The sequence below is a fragment of the Apodemus sylvaticus genome, chromosome 1 (assembly GCF_947179515.1).
Source record: "Apodemus sylvaticus chromosome 1, mApoSyl1.1, whole genome shotgun sequence".
Classification (NCBI taxonomy): Eukaryota; Metazoa; Chordata; class Mammalia; order Rodentia; family Muridae; genus Apodemus; species Apodemus sylvaticus.
In genome coordinates this window covers 128,855,255-128,873,228 of record NC_067472.1, presented here as the reverse complement: position 1 = coordinate 128,873,228, position 17,974 = coordinate 128,855,255, and the positions used below count along the sequence as shown (strand labels likewise).

Here is a 17,974-nt window from a genome sequence, read left to right as displayed (position 1 = left end):
TGGGTTCCATTTTAAGTTTGTTGAAGCTAGAAATAATATCAGTAGACGAGACCCAGTCAAAATTAGAAATTTATATAAAATAATCTGGACAGCTGGCTGGTCATGAGTTGTTTAGATCATAGTGCTCCAGGCCCTGTCTCCTTAGAAAGGCCGTCTGTAGCACGGTGATGGAGGCGCCTATCATCTCGTCCATCTACTCGGGACGGGTTCTAAATTACCACCTGGGAGGCAGATGGGAAACATGACCAACCCAGGAGTTTGTGTGTGGTTTTTATTCCCATCACCTTAGAGCAAGGTTGTCAAAAATCCTACTCTCTCCTTCTAGGGCGCTGCATCAGCACTTACACAGCAGGACAAAGAACCAGCCAAGAAGAGGAGGAAGAAATGCCTGAGTTAATGCGACCTTAGGGTGTCTGCTTCATTTACGCCCAGCAGTATCCCTTGTCACACAGCCCGCACTGGTGTTGGTGTCCACACACTGGACTGTGCTTCTGTGAGGACTCTTCTGGGGCGGGTCCTGCTACAGAAGATGGCTGCCTTTTACAAAAGCCCATCTGAAAGCCTGAGTTAGGAGCCTGCTCCGCTCCGACGAAGCTCCACAGGAGCCAATGCTGAGCCTCCAGGCAGAGCTAGGGTCCAGGCTGGCTGCGTTTTTCCAAGGAGCCTTTGGTGAGTTCAATTATCTGGTAAATATCCAGTGCTTCACCTGTAAGACGGGGGAAATCGGTTAGGATGCCTCCAGTAGAACTGTGACCCAGCACAGAGATGAGAATCTGAATGTTAGGATCAGAGAGACAGTGCGTGTGAGGAGTATTTGACAGTAAGTGCAGGAGTGGCAGCTCGTCTCAGCAACACTTAATATTAAAACACAAGCTTTCTGACCAGCTCTAGCATTTTTAGCACAGATACATTTTTTCCACCTAAGATTGTACTTTGGCTTATACAATAAATCTTTAAACATTTCTGGTGTAGTTTTTGAAAATGGGTCAGTGTACACGGAACAGCTGAACTTCTAGCATCTTCTTCATTTACTGCGAACCACCCTCTGCATCAGTTCCCTTTGTGATTTGAGTATCATATTCACTTTAGAATCCGGCATAAGTTAAAAGTGAGTTTCTTGCCAGAGCCCAGTTCTAAGCTACTTCCCACTCCGTCTGTACAAGGAACAAAGACTACTCACCCTGGGGAATCCCGTATCTCCTTTCCATCCCAGTTGGGTTAGAAGGAGTTTTACAGTCCATGGTCACTTCCTTCCTGAGGCACTGGTCAATGTCTACTGCACTGAAAAAGGCGACTGACTGGGGCAGATCGTTCAGACCCAGCTTGTAGGCAAACATGCACCTGAGAGAGACCAAGTCTTCACTCACAGCCATGCCCTGCTGTGAATACTGCAGGGGAACAACAGCAGGGTTTCTCCTATTTCAACCCCACTCTTAGCAAGACCATAAGACTGGAGGCTACACTAATACCTCTGAGGTACTGAAATACAATTAGGGACTCAACACACTTTTCTTATTGATACTGAAAAAAAGAAAAAAAACTGAGAAATGAATGTGTAAATAGAACCATCCCCAAGTCCAGATGTAGGTGACAATGCAAGCCTGTTTTTTACCCATTTATCAGGATAGGTCATGGTACTCAGATAGCTTCTGACTGGCAGATCAATAGGGAAGGAATAGTAACATTTAACTTATATGAACTAGGATTTTTTTTTTTTTTTGGTATAAATACAGTTCAACAGATGTGGTGGCACAAACCTTTATTTAGTCTCCCCACTTGGGGAGGCACAGTGGTGAATCTGAGTTGAAGGCCAGCCTAGTCTATATAGTGTTCTAGGATATCGAGGACTACATAGAAAGACCCTATCTCAAAAACAAAAACCCAAATTTTCTAAGTTGTATTTGTATTTCCTCTTGAAATGTCTTCTGACACTGACTCTAGGCATATCACTAGGGGAGCAATAACACACCAAATCCCTTGACCTTGCCACTTTCAGACCTAACAAAGTTGAGGTCCTTTTTAGGACTTCCATAAACTTCAAAACTAAAAAAGGTGAACCAGTCAGTTCTGAGCTGACAACTGAGACCTACTCAGTGAGCCCCAAGACCCAACAAACCTGGTCAGGAGATTGGTGATCTGCAGTGCCAGGGCGGCACGGTAGCGGTCCTCCTCACGTACCAGGTAGCGAACCTCATCGTGGATGCTGATGCAGAAGCGCCCATCAATGGCAAATTCCTCAAACAGCCACTTCATGGCCACAAGCATGAGGTGTAAGTAGTCCACAGCAGAGCTCTGTACCACCCAGTTCACACGACTGGTCATAAACTGGAGACAGAGGGACATCAGTGAGGGACCGTGCCACTCACCACCTAATTCCAGTCCAGGAACCCTCCTCCCACACCCACCTTCCCTCTGGGCTCCACGGTGGCCATGCCTCACCTCTCCCTGGACCACCGAGGGCTCCAAGGCTCTGCTGATGCAGCAGCCCAGCACTGGGGTGCGTGGTGTGTCGGACATGGCAATGCTCTCCAGCTTATTGAACATTTCTGACTCGGTGCCCCCTGTCCACGCTCGGTCAGCAGTTACCTCCCACCTCTTCCATCGTGACCTGAGGGGACAAAGACCACGAGGTTAGCTTTGTCTATCAGCACCTCAGTGCTAAAAAAAATAAAATAAAATAAATAAAAAAAATAAAAGTGTATCGGCCCTTTTTGGGACCAGCCCACAAGTCCCTGCATCTTCAACATAAAAGATTCTCACTTCCTTGAAGCTTCTCTTCGGATCATTCGAAGATCTTGTAGGGAAACCCAGCCGTCCTCTGTCCTGTCCACGGGAAGATTCAACTGTTTGACCAGCCATTCACCCTCATCTGACAGCCGATACCTGTGGGTAGTAGCAGCACCATGTCATCCCATTAAATGGCCTCCTCTGTGGCAGACTCACTGGGGATGGCAACTAGGAAGATGCCAACACAGGCACTCAGGCTTGTGTGTCCTCAAAGGCCGAGACTGTATCACGTTAGCCCAGTGCCAAGTGCTACCTGACACTGACTGCCCAATGACCGACAGCAGCCTTTTATTAGTTCAAGGGACAGCAAGGAGTCAGAGTACAGTGACCCCTGAAGGGGAGAAGGGACCCAGAGGGACCAAAACCATGTCAGGCAAGCCCAGCTTCCTTCTTAACTCCCACTGTTCCGGACTCTCGGCATCCCCAGGTTCTTTGGGGCTCCAGACCCATGTCACCTACTGCAAGGAACATCAGGACATCCCCACAGTCTAGACCTTCAATACAAATTCTTGTGATGGCTTTGCTGCTTCAACTAAGACCCAACCTCCCTTCTCATCACTTTACTTCCTCCACACACTGCCCACATCATGACTACAGACACCGTCCTCCTGCTCGGAACACTCAGCTCCTACTTCCAACAGGGGCAGTCAGCACTGTACCTGCACCAGCTACTCAGTTTTTTTCTCTAAGTGATGTGGTAAAACCTAAGGGTTGTTAGGATTAAATAACCTTTCCTCCCAAAATTGCTTTTGGTCATGGTGTTACCCTCAGAAATAGAAACCTAACTAAGGTTTTCACAGTCAATCAGCTATCTAACTAAATGGGGACACTACACAGTATACAAAAAAAAAAAAAAAATTTTTTTTAAAGGGCTGGAGAGATAGATGGCTCAGCAGTTAAGAGCACTGGCTGCTCTTCCAGTGGTCCTGAGTTCAATTCCCAGCATCCACGTGGTAGCTCACAACCATCTTTAATGGGGATCATCATGATGCCCTCTTGTGTGTGTAAAGACAGCTACAGTGTACTCACATACATGAAATAAATGAATCTTAAAAAAAAAAAAAGTTGCCAAAGTGCTACCTGTCCTCCCCTGCACTTGACCCTGCCAAAAAGCCTACAAAGGCCCTGAGCACTGCTGGAGGACACAGCCTGCACTCTGGGTTTGATATTTCAATTCCTTCAGCTTCTGTCTTATCTGCTTACTTTTGTTCTTATAGCAATGAGCACAGGACCCCTAAACTCCTGCAGGTGTTACATAAGGGAGGAGGACAGGCCTTTGTTATAAATGACCACTGATGACAATATACCGTAAGGACAGTTTTACCCTGTGAGGGAAAGACTAACACTATATAAAGACAACGTTCCAACTCCAAGGGTAACCCATCCTGCAGCTGGGTTTAGAGGGACAGCACTAAGTGATGGATAAGAGATGGAAGAGAGCTGTAAGCAGGCCTGTGGTCCTGGGACAATAAGTGCGTGGGACCCTTACCGGCGCAGGCCTTTCGTGACAGCATACATTTGCTGGGCCTTCTCAGCCGCCTCCTGCCTTGTGAGCCTATGGTTGAACTGCATCAGTAGGCGCTCAGCAAAAGACTGCCCAGCCCCATAGATGCGGCCGTAGTTAAAGATCTTGGCATGCTCTCGGCTGATGCCCACAGTGGCGGCTGTCTTACTGTGCAGATCAGTGCCTCTGCTCTTCCTGCCCTGCAGAGTCATCCAGCCAAAGGCCGTGCAGCCTGGACAGCAGACATCCGTGAGAAGCTCAGACAGACTTCACCCACCCTCCCTGGCCAAGGGTCTTACCCCCTCACCCCTGCCCGCACAGGACACAGGCCTGCTTACCATGCATCCCAGCAAAGTGAGCATCTCCGAGCACAGCCGCGATCCACAGTTCCTGGGAGTCCACGTCAGCACCCACAAGGACATAGCCAGGGGGAGCCTGCACCATGGCTTTCAGCTCACTGCCTACCCGGTCAGGCTGCAGGGAGAGTGGGGTCAGGACCACCCAGAGCCCAAGGCAACCACTACCCTGGATTTCTAGACCCAGTGCTGACAAAGTACTTGGTATCTTTCCTGAGGGAAGACTTTGGAGAATGCCATACAGCCCTGATCCAGCTGGAAAATAAAGAAACCCTACGAACTGTATGCCAGGCCCCCACTGACCTGGCTCATCTAAGCTATGACAGCTGTGGTCACCATGCCTAGCATTGTCTAGGCAGCAGCAGGTACCTAAAACACATTTGCTAAAGGAATGGATGACATGAAGCCAGAGTTGAGCCCTCTGTAGCCCAGAGAACTTTCTTTCTCGTATCCCTGGCTAAAACTCCAAAGGCTCTGAGACAGTTTCCAAAGAAGAACGGAAGCCAGGAACAGAGAGGACATATACCCGAGCATTACTGGCAGTGAGCCACGTGGGCTCCACAGCTCGGCGAGTGATGGTTCCAGCAGTTACCACCTGGGGCAGGATGGCCCCATAGTGGCCTTCCTCATCGAAGCTGGGGTGCCTGGAGTGGGAGAAGCAGAGAAGTGTCAGCAGGCTTGCTCTGGCCCTACAACCCACACCTCTCAGGTCTCCATCCCACAAGCAGCCAGTGTGCCTGCCGTACCTGGTCACAGCCCGGGGCAGAGCTGACCTGGGGAGCCATACCACCATCTGGGAGCTGTAGGACAAGAAGGCTGTGAAGCTCAGTGCAGCCACGGCAAGCAGAACGCACTTCAGTCACTGCTCCCGGTGCTCTCACCCATCAGTTCAGGGATGCTAGGTGGCCGGTGACCCTGGCAACGGTCCTCACTAACCTTACTCAGGGTGGGCTCTAGCTCCCAAAAGAAGAATCAGGGCGGAAGGTACGAAGGCCTCACAAAGGCCTTGTGATAACAACCATAATGGAAATGACCTTTGAGATAAATCCATTTGCCACCACAGACAGTCCCAGCTCTCAATGCCTAATACAGGTTTCAGATAATCAGCCCTCTAAGGTCCTTATCCACAGCCCCATCGCTCCAGCAATTAAATTAAGAGATTTAACTGGAGTTGGGGAGAGTCAAAGTCCTCCCACACCACTCTGTATAAAGAGAGAAACTTGAGCCCAGAACCCATGCCACCAGGACAAACTCTAAGCCCTATACTGTAGCTAGGCTGCCCTTGGAGTCGTGCAGGCAAGTAAGTGTGAGAAAGGAAGCTCACACAGGTTGCATGCCGGATAGCCATACAGACAGGCCTCCTGTAAGCCCACATTGGCCTACCTGATACGTTTATGAGCATTCCTCCAAAAAGAAATCATTTTATTTATTTCTAGGGCACGAGGTCCACTGGCACCTCCTGGGCCAGCCTGTAGGGTGCCATCCTCCATCTTGGGCAGAAAATCTTTGGCAAAGGGGCTTCCCACATTGTAGTTGTTACCATCCTGGAGAGGATAAAGAAAGGGTTGGGACAGGTAGCACAGCACCAGGCAGGAAACAGACATGGACACCGGGCCTTCTCCCAACAGAACCTAAAACCTCCCGCAGTTGGGGCAGTTCCCACCCAGGTTATCTTGCATATCTGTAAGTGCATGCACAAGAATGCTAAGAAAATCAGACAAAGCTAATAAAGACAAGCCAGCCGACAGATACAATGTTATACACTTGATATATGTCAGTTAACCTCACCAGGATACCTCTCACCACTCAATTTTGAATAGAAAATCAAAAGCAGTAGACATGAAAATTGCCCCAAGTCATATGATGCTCCTATGACTGTCAATCTCACAAAAGCAGTTCCCTGGTGTGAGTAGCATGAATCCCTACTATGGGTCATAATCACAGTGAGAACATGAGGCAGCCACAAACCATACCTTGTGAGGCAGCTTGAAAAACCAGCAACCAGGGATATCCACGTCATTATAAGGTCCGTTGCCATGGTGGTAAGTGGGCTGGCTGGATTTGGGGGCACAAGCAGCAGGCTGTGGGGGCCACACACCCAGATCAGGCCCTGCTCCAGCACCTGCATTCAGCAAGGGCCAGCGGGTAGGGGAGGTAGGGGTGGGAAAGGGGCCTGAAACTGAGCAGGCAAATTACAAAGTGACAGGAGAACATGGTCACAGGTTCCCTCCTTGATCCCCTACAGTTAAGGACCACAGGGGAACAGGGCAGCATCTCCAAGTCTCCCAGGACTAGTGAACTCTGGTGGGAAAGAGCTTTGTGAGCAAGAGAAGTCCCAGCTGCCCACTCCCCACCCAGAGAGCCCAAGCAGGTGTCTGCTCACCAGAACTAGAGGTTGACTCAGCCCAGAATTCTCCATCTTGGCCTCAGCCTGTACATCTAAGCAGCCCAGTTCTTCTACCTGGATGGGCCCAGGAATCGGGGTGTGAGAGGTAGGCAGCTGGAAGCCAGAATCCACCAGCCCTTCCCACCAAGGGACTCAGATTAGATCAACCTACGGTGACTAGGGCCACCAAACAGCGGCCGCTCCCTACAACAGGCGTCCCGTTTTCCTAGAATAACAGACCCCCACCCCCCACCCCCCACATAACAGGCTCCTGATCAAGTGCATCCTCACCGTTTGCCACGTGGCACTGTCGGTGAGTAAGAGCTCCTCAGCCAGGTCTATCTCCTGGGTCTCCAGCTGCTGCTTCCCCCGTTCAAGACAGTGCTTCCTGTACAAGGACTCGATGGCCCTGTGCAGAGACAATGACCGCCATTACCGGGAGCCTGCTCAGGCCAGGCAGCTTGCTGGGGTTCTCTTCTGGTCCCTTTGCTTGGACCTCACAGCAGCTGAGGAAGGAGACACAATTTCTACGACTTCTAATTTCTCTGGGTTGGGGGGACCAGCCCAGCCGACTTAGCACAGTGGTGACAGGCTGGGCTTCAATAACTGGTCTGCCTCAAATCCAAGCTCCTCTATACCAGGACCCTGGGCCGCCTTCACTCCCTTGACCTCTGCGTAACACCAGTCTATCCATCAAACATGTCAACTTGACTAGGCTCTTGTCAGTTATAAATGTGTGTGCCAGGCCTGGCAGGAGGCCTTGACTCCTGTGTATGAGGACAGAGTTCAATCTCTAGCACCAAAAAGTTTAAAACTTCCAAATAAACAAATAAAACCACACGAAATGCATGAAATGACTCTCACGTGATCATTTCAGGAGTGGAAAAGCTAGAGGGCTGGCTCAGTGGTTAAGAGCCCCACTGCTCTTCCAGAGGACACAGGTTCGGTTCCTTGCACCTACAAGGTGGTTCACAACCATCTATAACTCCAGTTCTAAAGTTACACCCTCTTCTGATCTCCACCATATACCAGGCATACAGACAGTCATAAAGTAAAAGTGTAAAAATAAATAATTTAAAGGGAAAAAAAAGAAGAAAGAACCGTGCATGAGGTAGTGAGAGCAGCCTCGGCAACACGGTGATTCCTACGCTAGCCTAGGCTTCCGTCAGAACCAGCCCAGCTCAAAAGTGAAAAATCAAATCTTATAAAAGATAAACTAAGTAAAAGTAAAAATCTTTCTCACGGAGCTGCTTAGATACCAAGTGAGATTTTCACTGCAGAATGCTCAGCTACGCGGCAACTGGTTTGTAAGGAGCACTCAATTCCACTCAAAGCTGCAAGCCTGCCCTTCCCCCGGCCACGCCCCCAAACCTTCCCTCTGCACTAGTGCAATGGCAGCTGTGCTGCTGGGAAAAAGGAGATCCCAGACACTGGGGCTGCAGCTCTTCCCGCCAGCCAGACCTCGCCTAGGTTAGCTAGAAAGGAAGGGATCCAGCCCCTTCCCCTTGGAGCTGGGACTGGAATCTTACCTGTAGGGGCAGGTTAGGGCAGCGGGTTCTGCACTGGGGTCCGATGGCAGCTCAGTCAGGTTATCCCGCCGCCCAGGCACTAGGTAGCCCCAGCCATGCGAGTCTGAGTAGTGTAGAGGAAAACCATCCCAGGTCAGGGCCATGAGCTTAGGAGTGACCCGCATCTGCAGGCTGAGGAGGCTGGGGCCTGGAGCCCATGCAGGGTCATCAAGTCGAGGGCAGAGCTTCCGGTACCACCTATTCCCCACAACAGGGGTTAAAAAAAATAAGTATTACATTAGAGAGTAGGAAGCAGGAAGGGTTTCTCTTCCATGATATACCTCAACGCACCAAGCACTCTGGTGACTCAGGCCAACAAGTATGAGTCCTTTCGTGGGGGCTTTGAACCTATATGGCATCTCCTAGAATTATTGATTATTCTAGACGCATTTATTGATGGCGTCTGTGTGTCTCACTGGCATCCTCCAGTCAAAGCTCCTTTCCAGGCCTCACTGAGCCTCTAAGCAGAAAGAGATCTTCCTTCCTACCCATCAGAACTCCCACTGCTGCAGACACACAGCTGCCTCTCACAGGCTGCTCACCAGAGCGGAGCCCATGGTGAAGCTAGCACACCAAGGCCTGTGCATCCAGGGTCACAAAAGCGCGACGACCACACCACTGGTCACTACGGCTGCCCTTCCTTCATCTGTCTCTGAGACACCAATGAGCAGCACTTCCTCAATGAAAGTGCCCCTTATTTCCACAGACAGAACTCAGCTGCCTCAGGCCTAGTACTCAGCTTCTCTGGCTGGGCTGCACACCTGCTGCTCCTATAAGAGATGAGTTCCCTTTGCGTCCCTGCTGCTGTCACAGGTGGCATACGTACCGCAGGGCTCAATGCACTGATCCCAGAAAGCCATTAGGGGCAGAGTAAGCGTAAGGGAGCAGAAATGGAGGTGGGATGAACACACGACAGACATCCAAGGCGCCAGACCGTGCTGAGGCCCAAACGAGGAGGCCCGAGGATCATGCAAGGCAGCCTGTGTGCTATGGAGACCCAGGCTTACCCAGGGTGTCCTGGAAGGTGTTGGGCTCGCTTAGGCAGGAGGTGTGTGGTGCTCTTCAGCTGCTGTAAGTGAGTGTGGACCATTACACTTTGCTGCCGCTCCTCCTCCTCGCTGGGTGGTCCAGGATCTGTGCAGAGTTCAGGAGCTTAGGATCAGAAGGGACTCATAGGTCTCAAAGAATACAGCAACCCTTTCCAAGGGCCCCCTGGGTCCTAGGTCTGTCCCAGAGATCACCCTGTCCCATCTCCCACCTAAGCTTCCCACCTTCCTGGTCCATGGAATCCCCAAAGGGCCCAGCTCCCTCGATGGGCAACTTGCTGGCTGAGGCTGGCTTCTTCACCTTCTTTGCCTTTTTCTGCTTAAACTCCTGCAAATCCCATTCTAGGTCCCAGAGCCAAGGGTCTTCTTTGTACCTGTAGAGCCAGTCCACCAGGCTAGGGTTAAGGCTGAGCTAAAATTCAGGCCTCCTACCTGCCTGTCCCCTGAACTGACCCAGCCTGCCCAAAACCTGACTACCTCTCTCCTGAGAGCAACTGACAGGCATCATTAGCCAGATCCATCAGCGACTTCTTCATCTCCCGCTGGAGTTCCTCATACGTGTTCTGTGCCTCTGTCAGGTACCGCTCCCAGTTCTGGTTGACAGGCAGGTAGGAGACACCCATCTCCAGCATGCCAGCCAGAGTCACTGGGTGGGGACACCTTAGGAACAAACACCAAGGGCTGCCATGACCACAGGAGACAACCGCTGACTATAGGGCACCATTCTCACAGCCTATAGAAAAGCTAAGTGGCCGCTTGAGGAAGAATCAGCCCACCTGATTATAATGGGATGGAGTACCAGAACCGACCCACCCAGGGATGTCACCTGGCTCCCCCTCACCTCTCCAAGAAGAGTGGCAGCTGCTGCTGGAAAACCTCAAAGGTGGCCCACACGTCACGAGCACAGTACTGCATCAGATCCTAGCACAAGGTGACAAGGAACTTGTTGAAGGGACAATGGAGGAAGACACGGACAACCACCTGCTACCTCACCAAGTTCAGCTGCCAGTCAGTCACAGCCTGTGTGTTGGCCGTGCAGCACCGTACCTGGAAATTCTCCCGGATATCCTTCATGCTGCCTTTGACGAATAGCTCCCGAGGCTCCTTATCTAAGGGAGGTCCCCCCACATAAAGGCTGTGCACGTCGGCAAGATTATTGGCACTGCTGATGTCCATCCAGTCCCAAGATGAAATCTGAGAAACCAAAGGGCAGTCGGCTTGGTCTCAAGCCCAGCAGACACTGGCAGGATCTTAGACATCCATCTCTAGGCAGACCCGAATGCACTCTCACCGCTGGACCACTGGCTTTCCTCTGGGACTTCTGACCTCGCTTTGTGGGATGCTGGGTCTTGTGCCTGCCCTGCTTGGCTCCCATCCACAGACTGCGCTGGAAGCTGCTCAGCCCTGAGATGGCCATGTGCATGCTCATAGTGTCCAGAAAGCGCATCCGGGAGCCCTGACGGAAGGGCAGGGGAGGAAAGGCTGCAGCGAGGGGCTAGCTGGCCACTGTTTCAGCGCAGTTGACCCCAGCCCCACCTCAGCTCCTCACATAGCCTTTGCCCCCAGCACACAGCCTCCACCACAAAACACAGAAGTCTCATGCTTGACCTAACATCCAGCTCTGGCCCTGGCCCTAGCCCTGGCAAGTCAGCAAGGCCTTACTTAGCACCTTAAATGCCAGGCCCAGGGTGCTACTAGGGGTACTCCCTTGCCCTGCCCTTCATCCTATCCTGCTGTGAAGATTCAAAGTTTTCTTTTTATAATCTAAGAACTGTCAGACCACACACCAGGCAGTTCTGATTGTCTGGCACGTGCTATTCAAACACTGCTCAAAGTCCTATGAGGGAGGAGCTTCTGTTATCTCTCTCTCTCTACAGAGCCCGGGGCTTAGAGATTTAAGGAGAACACACTGCCCACCAACAGCTGAGGCAGGATGTGGCCTGGGCTGGATGCACCTCTAAAATGCCATTCTAAGGAAAGAGCCATTTCATCCTCGACTAACTCCGAGTCCTGTGCCAATACAGCTGTGCTGGGGCTCCCTGCTGTCTTTAGGGAAGAGGGGTCAGGTGCCACCACAGGGTCAAACACCATGCTAGTTTGTTTTAAATCTGCTCTGGAGATCCAGCAGCTGAGCACAGCCCAAGCAAGGCGGTCAACAGACGTCCCAGCAATGCTGGAAGGAGTGGGAACAGTGACTGAAAAAGCGGTGCCTTCCCTAGCAAAGGAGACAGGGCTTCTGGCCCCGCTTATACGACAGCATGCCATCCCCACAACCCTTACCTGGATTAGATACTGCTCCCTGATATGGGCACGGTCATAGGAAACATTGTGCCCCACCACTAACTGTTCCTGCCCATCCTGCTGGGTGGAGCTGCTGGCACTAGCGGAGATCCCCAAAGGGATTAGGTCAGCCGGCGATAGCTGGCTGGTCCAAGAGTAACGCTCTTCCACCAGCCGCCGGCTGCACCAGGAATACCTAAGAGAGGTGAAAGTGGGCAGGGTTACCATGAAGGACGAGACTTCTACGCCACACCACCCATGCATGCCAGTTGATTAGTTTACTAATCAACTCCCACAGATGAACAGAGCTAACTGCTAGGACTGGGTGCCATGGGTAGGAAGGTATGTGGGCCCACTGAGTCTACAGCTAGCTCTGAGGCCTTTATCAACATGACCAACCCCTGGTGTCTTTAAGCACAAAACAGCTAGTGTACCAAGTGCTAATAAAGGAGATGGTTGGTGATTTAAAGTGGCAAAAAGAAAAAAGGAACAAATGCTACACACACACACACACACACACACAGACTGAGTCGGCTGAGAGCTGCAAAGACTGATGAACAAAACAAACCATGCACCCTCAGGAGCAGCCACCTCAGTGTGAGCTGGGATGAGAGGACGTATGTGCACGGGCAGAGTGGGTGTGGAAGAGACAGATGAGTGCTATTGGCAAGGGCCTACTGCTGACTCAGGATCTCGGTGAGGAGAGAGGCCACGAGTGGAGCTCTGCTCCAAGCCACACACACTTCCAAAGGACTGAGGCTGGCCACACAGAGGACAGTACGGTTCTGCCGGGGGGCCCCCTCCAACCTTTACAGAACACAGGAGTGATCTGTCTCGAGTTTCCAACCGAAAAACTAGCTGCTTTAAATCTGGCAAACTCTAATGCACACTCCATGGTGGGACTGCAGAAGGCTGTCAAGCTGGAGCCCTTCCCGTTACCCCAGCCTGTTCAAGCCCTCGGTAACAACAGAAGCAAGGGCTCAAGAATGCTCCATACTTGAAGCTATGAAGATGACAAGAATGTCAGTTAACAAAAGCCACACTAGTGTCTAGACACAAGCCTGCAACTGCGTATGACGCCATCTTAATATAAACTTAGATATGATTTAAAAACAGGAGAGCTAAAACTAAAGGAGCTGGAACCCATGCTATCAATACTAAAGTTCTCCTCAGACCCCCTAATGCCAAGGGCCTGGGGGATGTCCCTTCAGGCAAATGACTGATTAAAGCCCTTACCAAAAGCCTTCTGGAAGCTACCTTATGGGAGACTCAGCTGTCTGCCCCTCTCCTACAGGTTGTGTGCTGGTCAGGCTATACAACTGTGTGGCAGGTGATGTGGACTGCTACCGAGGCACCGTCCACAGCCACAATAGTCACACTACAGGAGAAAAGTCTTCTCTCAAGCCCAGGCCTCAGCACTGGCTTCTGCCACCTGGCAAACCGTGATGCCCTCAGGCGCACTGGCAGAATGGAATGAGGATGGAGGCAGAATGGGAAGGAGAGAGGCGAGGAAGGTGGAGAGGAGGAACTGGGGCTCGACCCGTCCAAAAATGTCCGAATGACCAGAAACCTCGTCGGTGCTGTTTCCGTCCAGCCACCCGAGCTTGCTGTATCTTTTCAAACAATGACTGCTATTCCCCTGGACTCTGGCCACCACGTCACGTGAGCACTGTGCTTCTTATCACAGTTTCAACCAAGTCAACGCAAAATCATCTAGCTGTGCTCTTTCCGTGCGCCTACCTTGGCTATTTAGCCATGCTTTCACCACTTTCAACTGCATATATAACATTGTGCAGCTTTCTTTACAAAGATGGAGCTTCCAATAGGAATAAAGAAACTGCCAACTTTTTTTTTAATTTTTTTTTTTTTTTTTTTTGCTGGCCATGCCTGAAAGCATTAAGGTTGTAAATAGTATTTTAATCCTGGAACGAAGAATAAAAAAGGGGAGAAACAGTACTGCCATCATTGCTTGAAAAAGAAACTTGGGGAGCACTAATTTAAAAAGAAAAGGAAGAGCCTGGGTATATTTCTTTGGGACCAAAATGTCTACATAGGAGGAAGTAGTAATTCCTGGCTGGGGGTGGGCATTTGGAAAGGCTGACAGGATTTGGCCTGGCACTTACGGAAAACACTGGGGATGTGACCACCGTAAACTGCCTAGGACAATCCCACCACAGAAACATCTTCCGGTCCAAACTAACCATCAGCACTCCCAAAGCCAAACATTGATTGGTCAAATGTCTTCTCAGACTAACTTCTCACCGAAAGCTGCTTGGGGGCCAGGATTGAGGCACAAACTTGGGGTCATCTTAAATGGTCTCTCAGTCTGTCTCAAACACAACCCGGCATCCTCTGTGCGGCCCCTGACATGCTCTTGGGTGTTGCCTAGAGCCCGTGTCACCAGAGTGAGCCTCACAGAAGAAGCAGGCTGAGTCACCAGCACACAGCCGGAACTCAATGTTCACTGAATCAAACCGTGGAGTTGGGCTCCCCACCCCCAAATGGTAGTCCCTTGTTCCTAACCCCCCACTTACCAGGCCGAGGGGGATATGGCCAGCGCCAAAGTGGGGCAGGTTCCCTCTGCCAAGCAGACCTCCACGTCGAACACCAGGGCCCGCTCCTCGGGGATGGCCACGGGTTCGGCCTCCCCCTCGGGGCCGTACCGGGTCCAGCCCTCCGCCCAGGCCCAGCTCTTGGGCTGGGGGGGCAACTGGGCCTCCAATAACGAGGCGGCCGCCTCCAAGTAGGGCAGGCTCTGCTTCTGGGCCAGGAGGCGGAAGTGCTGGTCCAGGTTGCCCCCGAAGAGCCGGGGCAGGCGCAGCTGCACGTCTGGCAAGGGCGTGGCCGGCTGCCCCCAGAGCCCGTGCTTCCGTAGGTGCTCGACGCTGCGCTGCACCGCGGCCTCGTCGGGCATTTCCCCTCCGCACCCGAAGATTTGCTCGTGCAGGCCTTTCGACAGCATCTGGATGAGCAGAGGGTTGAGCCGCAGCTGCCCATTCTCTGAGGAGGGCATTTGCGACCGCGGCTGCCCGTCGCTGGGGTCGGGGGCGAGGACGGAGCTGGAGACCCAGCGTCCTGTGGCTGGTACTGGCCCTGAGGCGACCTTGGCGCCGGCCACCTTCTTCCAGAGCAGGCGGCTCATGGTGGGTGCAGGGAGCCCCCCGCTGCGAGTCGGGACACCTGGCTTTGGGCTCCAGCTTGACTGCTTTTATTGGCCGAGGGACTCAGAGAGAAGAGACACGTCCCCTCTCTGTGATCTTGTCAGTGAAATAGGTCTCACCATGCCTGCCTTGCTCACACAAACCCTAAAGGAGACAGAGGATAAAGTGTTAATACATGTGTCACGTACTTGTTGTACAAACAGCTGATCCCTCATCAAACATCTGCTTCGTGCCAAGCATTTTCTCCACTTGATCTCCGCCAAAAGGCCAGAGCGGAGTAGGGACACTTTTTCTGTTCCGCCTCCAACAACCTTAAGAATTGGCACTGCCCCTCCCGAGAAGAGGTCCACACCGGCTCAGCAGTGAACTTGAAGAAGCCGCTGGAGATGCTGAACTGGGCAGACGCAGCGCAGAGTTGTGGCTCTCCAACTGCGTGACCTTGGCCAAGCGCTGCGCCTTAGGCCCCGACCTCCTCCTCTGTAAAATGGGGTTAAGAACTCCAGAGCAACGGACCACTGCTGTTTGTTTGAGTGACAGAGGGCGCGCTCGTCGCGTGGCCCTGACCCCTGCAGGCGCTCGGCAGACGGGAGCTGCCGGGACCTCCCCGCCGGCGGCCCGAGGGCCTAGCGCCCCAACTTGGAACTCACGGGGTGGACCACAGCCTGGGGGTCCACACCCACACCCGGGAGGGCCTAGGGCGCCCCGCTCGGTGGCCAACCCCCGCGCACCCGGACACCGGGTCCTCGCCGCAGCCGCCGCGGTGCGCCCTGCTCCCGGCCGCCGCCCCTGCTCCCGGCCGCGCTCCCGGACTGGACAGGGAGCAGCCGCGCTGCCTCGCCCAGCCCTCACCCGGTCGAACCCGCCGGAAACCTTGGTCCGCTCCGCGCTTTCCGTTCTGCGGCAGCCCACAACCCCGGCGACGACGCGGCGTCCGCTGCGCGCGGCCCACGCAGCCTCCCGGTGGCGTGCGGTCTCGAGAGCAGCCGCAACTTCCCGTCTGCGCGAACTGGGTCCCGCGGCTACCCAGAGGCAGGCGGGAGACTCCCCCGAGCGTCCAATAGGAGAGCCGCCAATGGAGCCGCCCGCCCGCGGGGGTGCAGAGGGACTTCCGGGTGAGGTCCTCTGATACTCCCCTCCCCATGGAGGTGGACCAGTCCGAAGCAAGCCTACAGGCTGCTTTGTGCTTTAAGCTAAGTAAAGGTAATTCTTTGCTGAAGGCCGCGTGGCCTAATGGATAAGGCGTCTGACTTCGGATCAGAAGATTGCAGGTTCGAGTCCTGCCGCGGTCGAGTTGTGGTTCTTTCGCTTTTTTACCTGATAGCTTGATCCCGATAGTCCCTTTGGAAATGAAATGACTGTAGTGGGCATGACCAGCTTCTACTCTAAACTTAATTCTTGGAACTCTAGAATTTGAGCAAACAACAGTCAGGGCGAAATGTTGCTAAAACTGTAACAGTGGTCGAGAGCCCTGTCCCGCTAGAGAGTGGGAACTAACGGAGCACGCGCCTGCCCTCCGAAGTCTAGATCCGTCACCTACCCACAGCAAAGTAGACTCGAAGTGGAGCCCGCCTATGCCCGGCGACGACGACGACGAGGTGATGTTGTTGATGAGTCCGGTTGATCGCGCCCACCGGGCACGGCTGAAGCACATCCGCCTTCAGAGATCTGTCAGTCTCTGCGTCCACCGCCTGCTGCTCCGGGTGTTTCTGCTCCCGCTGTCCGTAGTGGGTCAGCAGCAAAGGATCAGGCGAAGACAGCCTGGTTGAGTAACTGGGACCAGGGATTCAAGTCGAGAGTCCCATACTCTCGAAAGGACAGATTAGGGAGTCACACACAGCTAGCTGATTAGGGGGAAAGGCAGCCCTGCTTCCAACCAGTGCATTGACCAGCATGCTGAGAACGTGCACAGAAGAGGGTCTTCGACTTCTTTCAGGAGTTGGTTGGTGCGACCCTACCCGCTTTTTCTGTCACCAGCAGCGGCAGGGAGAGGGCTAGGCCCACACTCTTACAGAGAACACTTCTCCTTTCCCCTTTTCCTCTCAGTTTCTTCCCCTTCTTTTCTGATTGATTGATTGATTGATTGACTGGTTTTTAAAGATGAGGTCTCACGTTGGAAGTTGGAACTTACTTGGTAGTTCTGGCTTCCCTCCCTTCTCAGTGCTCAGACTACAAATATCCGCAATCTAGCTTTCCGGCTGAGATATTCTTATACATGTTTGTAGATGTACTTAATAGACACAGTGATTTTCTTTTGTTATCGGTTTAGATACACACACAAACCAGAGTCAACCAGATAAGAGATTTCTGATTTTATGGTTCGTCTTGCTTTTACATAACTTTGCTCAGTTGATTTTTCCATAACGTGAAAAAAGAGAGACTCTTAACCCAGGGAGCCCCTGAGCAGGAAAAACTATTTCAGTTTTATTTCATAGTCTCCTACTGAAATAAAGTGTTTTCTTTATCTGTGAGCTTAGGCAAGCAGTCACGTGGCGCTAGCCATACCCGTGGCACTGGCCTTACCCGGGGTGCTGGCCATACTGGGGACCCTGTCCTTACCCGTGGCGCTGACCATACCCGTGGCCCGGGCCATACCTATGCCTTGTTCTCAATGGTTTTACACTCGCTATAAAATTTTCAAAACTTTGCTTACAACCCTTGGTGTTTCAAAGAGCAGCAGCTGCAAGGATGGGGTTAGAAACTGAGATTTAATGGATTAACAAAACCCACATAGGGAAGAAGCAGTGATACACATCTTCAACCCCAGAACCTTGTGGGTTTGAGCCCTCCGCCTGGGCTGGGGGAATGACAGCGAGGAGGGAGCTGGGGGAGCTTGGCTTACAAGCAGGAGCACGTGAGTAGAACCCCAATGTCCACATAAAAAGCCGG

General features: G+C 52.4%; 2 protein-coding genes and 1 non-coding gene across 7 annotated transcripts in view; 2 read left to right on the top strand and 1 right to left on the bottom strand.

Moving 5' to 3' along the window:
• The window catches only part of Fanci (FA complementation group I), a 60,126-nt gene extending 59,702 nt beyond the window's left edge, over positions 1–424 (top strand). For all 5 annotated transcript variants that reach the window (XM_052160282.1, XM_052160273.1, XM_052160267.1 and 2 more), the window contains one exon: positions 326–424. In XM_052160282.1, coding sequence (XP_052016242.1) covers positions 326–397 — 72 coding nt within the window. In that variant the 3' untranslated portion in view covers positions 398–424. The remainder of the gene's footprint in view (positions 1–325) is intronic.
• On the bottom strand, positions 52–16,123 carry Polg (DNA polymerase gamma, catalytic subunit). The gene is made up of 23 exons (XM_052160304.1): positions 15,959–16,123; positions 14,462–15,232; positions 11,928–12,123; positions 10,939–11,103; positions 10,695–10,841; positions 10,489–10,568; positions 10,125–10,307; positions 9,873–10,021; positions 9,609–9,735; positions 8,563–8,799; positions 7,325–7,442; positions 7,031–7,108; positions 6,621–6,728; positions 6,031–6,191; positions 5,394–5,447; positions 5,174–5,291; positions 4,630–4,765; positions 4,277–4,523; positions 2,761–2,883; positions 2,440–2,608; positions 2,117–2,325; positions 1,181–1,341; positions 52–706 (listed from the first exon to the last, which is right to left on the bottom strand). The coding sequence occupies exons 2-23, from the start codon at positions 15,067–15,069 to the stop codon at positions 630–632; spliced, it is 3,651 nt and encodes a 1,216-aa protein (XP_052016264.1). The 5' UTR covers positions 15,070–15,232; positions 15,959–16,123; the 3' UTR covers positions 52–629.
• Positions 16,124–16,304: 181 nt separating this feature from the next.
• On the top strand, positions 16,305–16,377 carry Trnar-ucg (transfer RNA arginine (anticodon UCG)). The gene has a single exon. It is a non-coding gene; the product is annotated as a tRNA-Arg (tRNA).
• The last annotated feature ends 1,597 nt before the right edge of the window (positions 16,378–17,974 follow it).

Excerpts from the sequence above, each read along its gene's own strand:
- Polg (XM_052160304.1), bottom strand. The coding sequence starts at position 15,069 with ATGAGCCGCCTGCTCTGGAAGAAGGTGGCCGGCGCCAAGGTCGCCTCA. Across the intron at positions 5,448-6,030 it reads AATGCTCATAAACGTATCAG|CTCCCAGATGGTGGTATGGC; the intron begins GTAGGCCAATGT and ends CTTGTCCTACAG. Across the intron at positions 707-1,180 it reads GAGATACGGGATTCCCCAGG|GTGAAGCACTGGATATTTAC; the intron begins GTGAGTAGTCTT and ends CCCGTCTTACAG.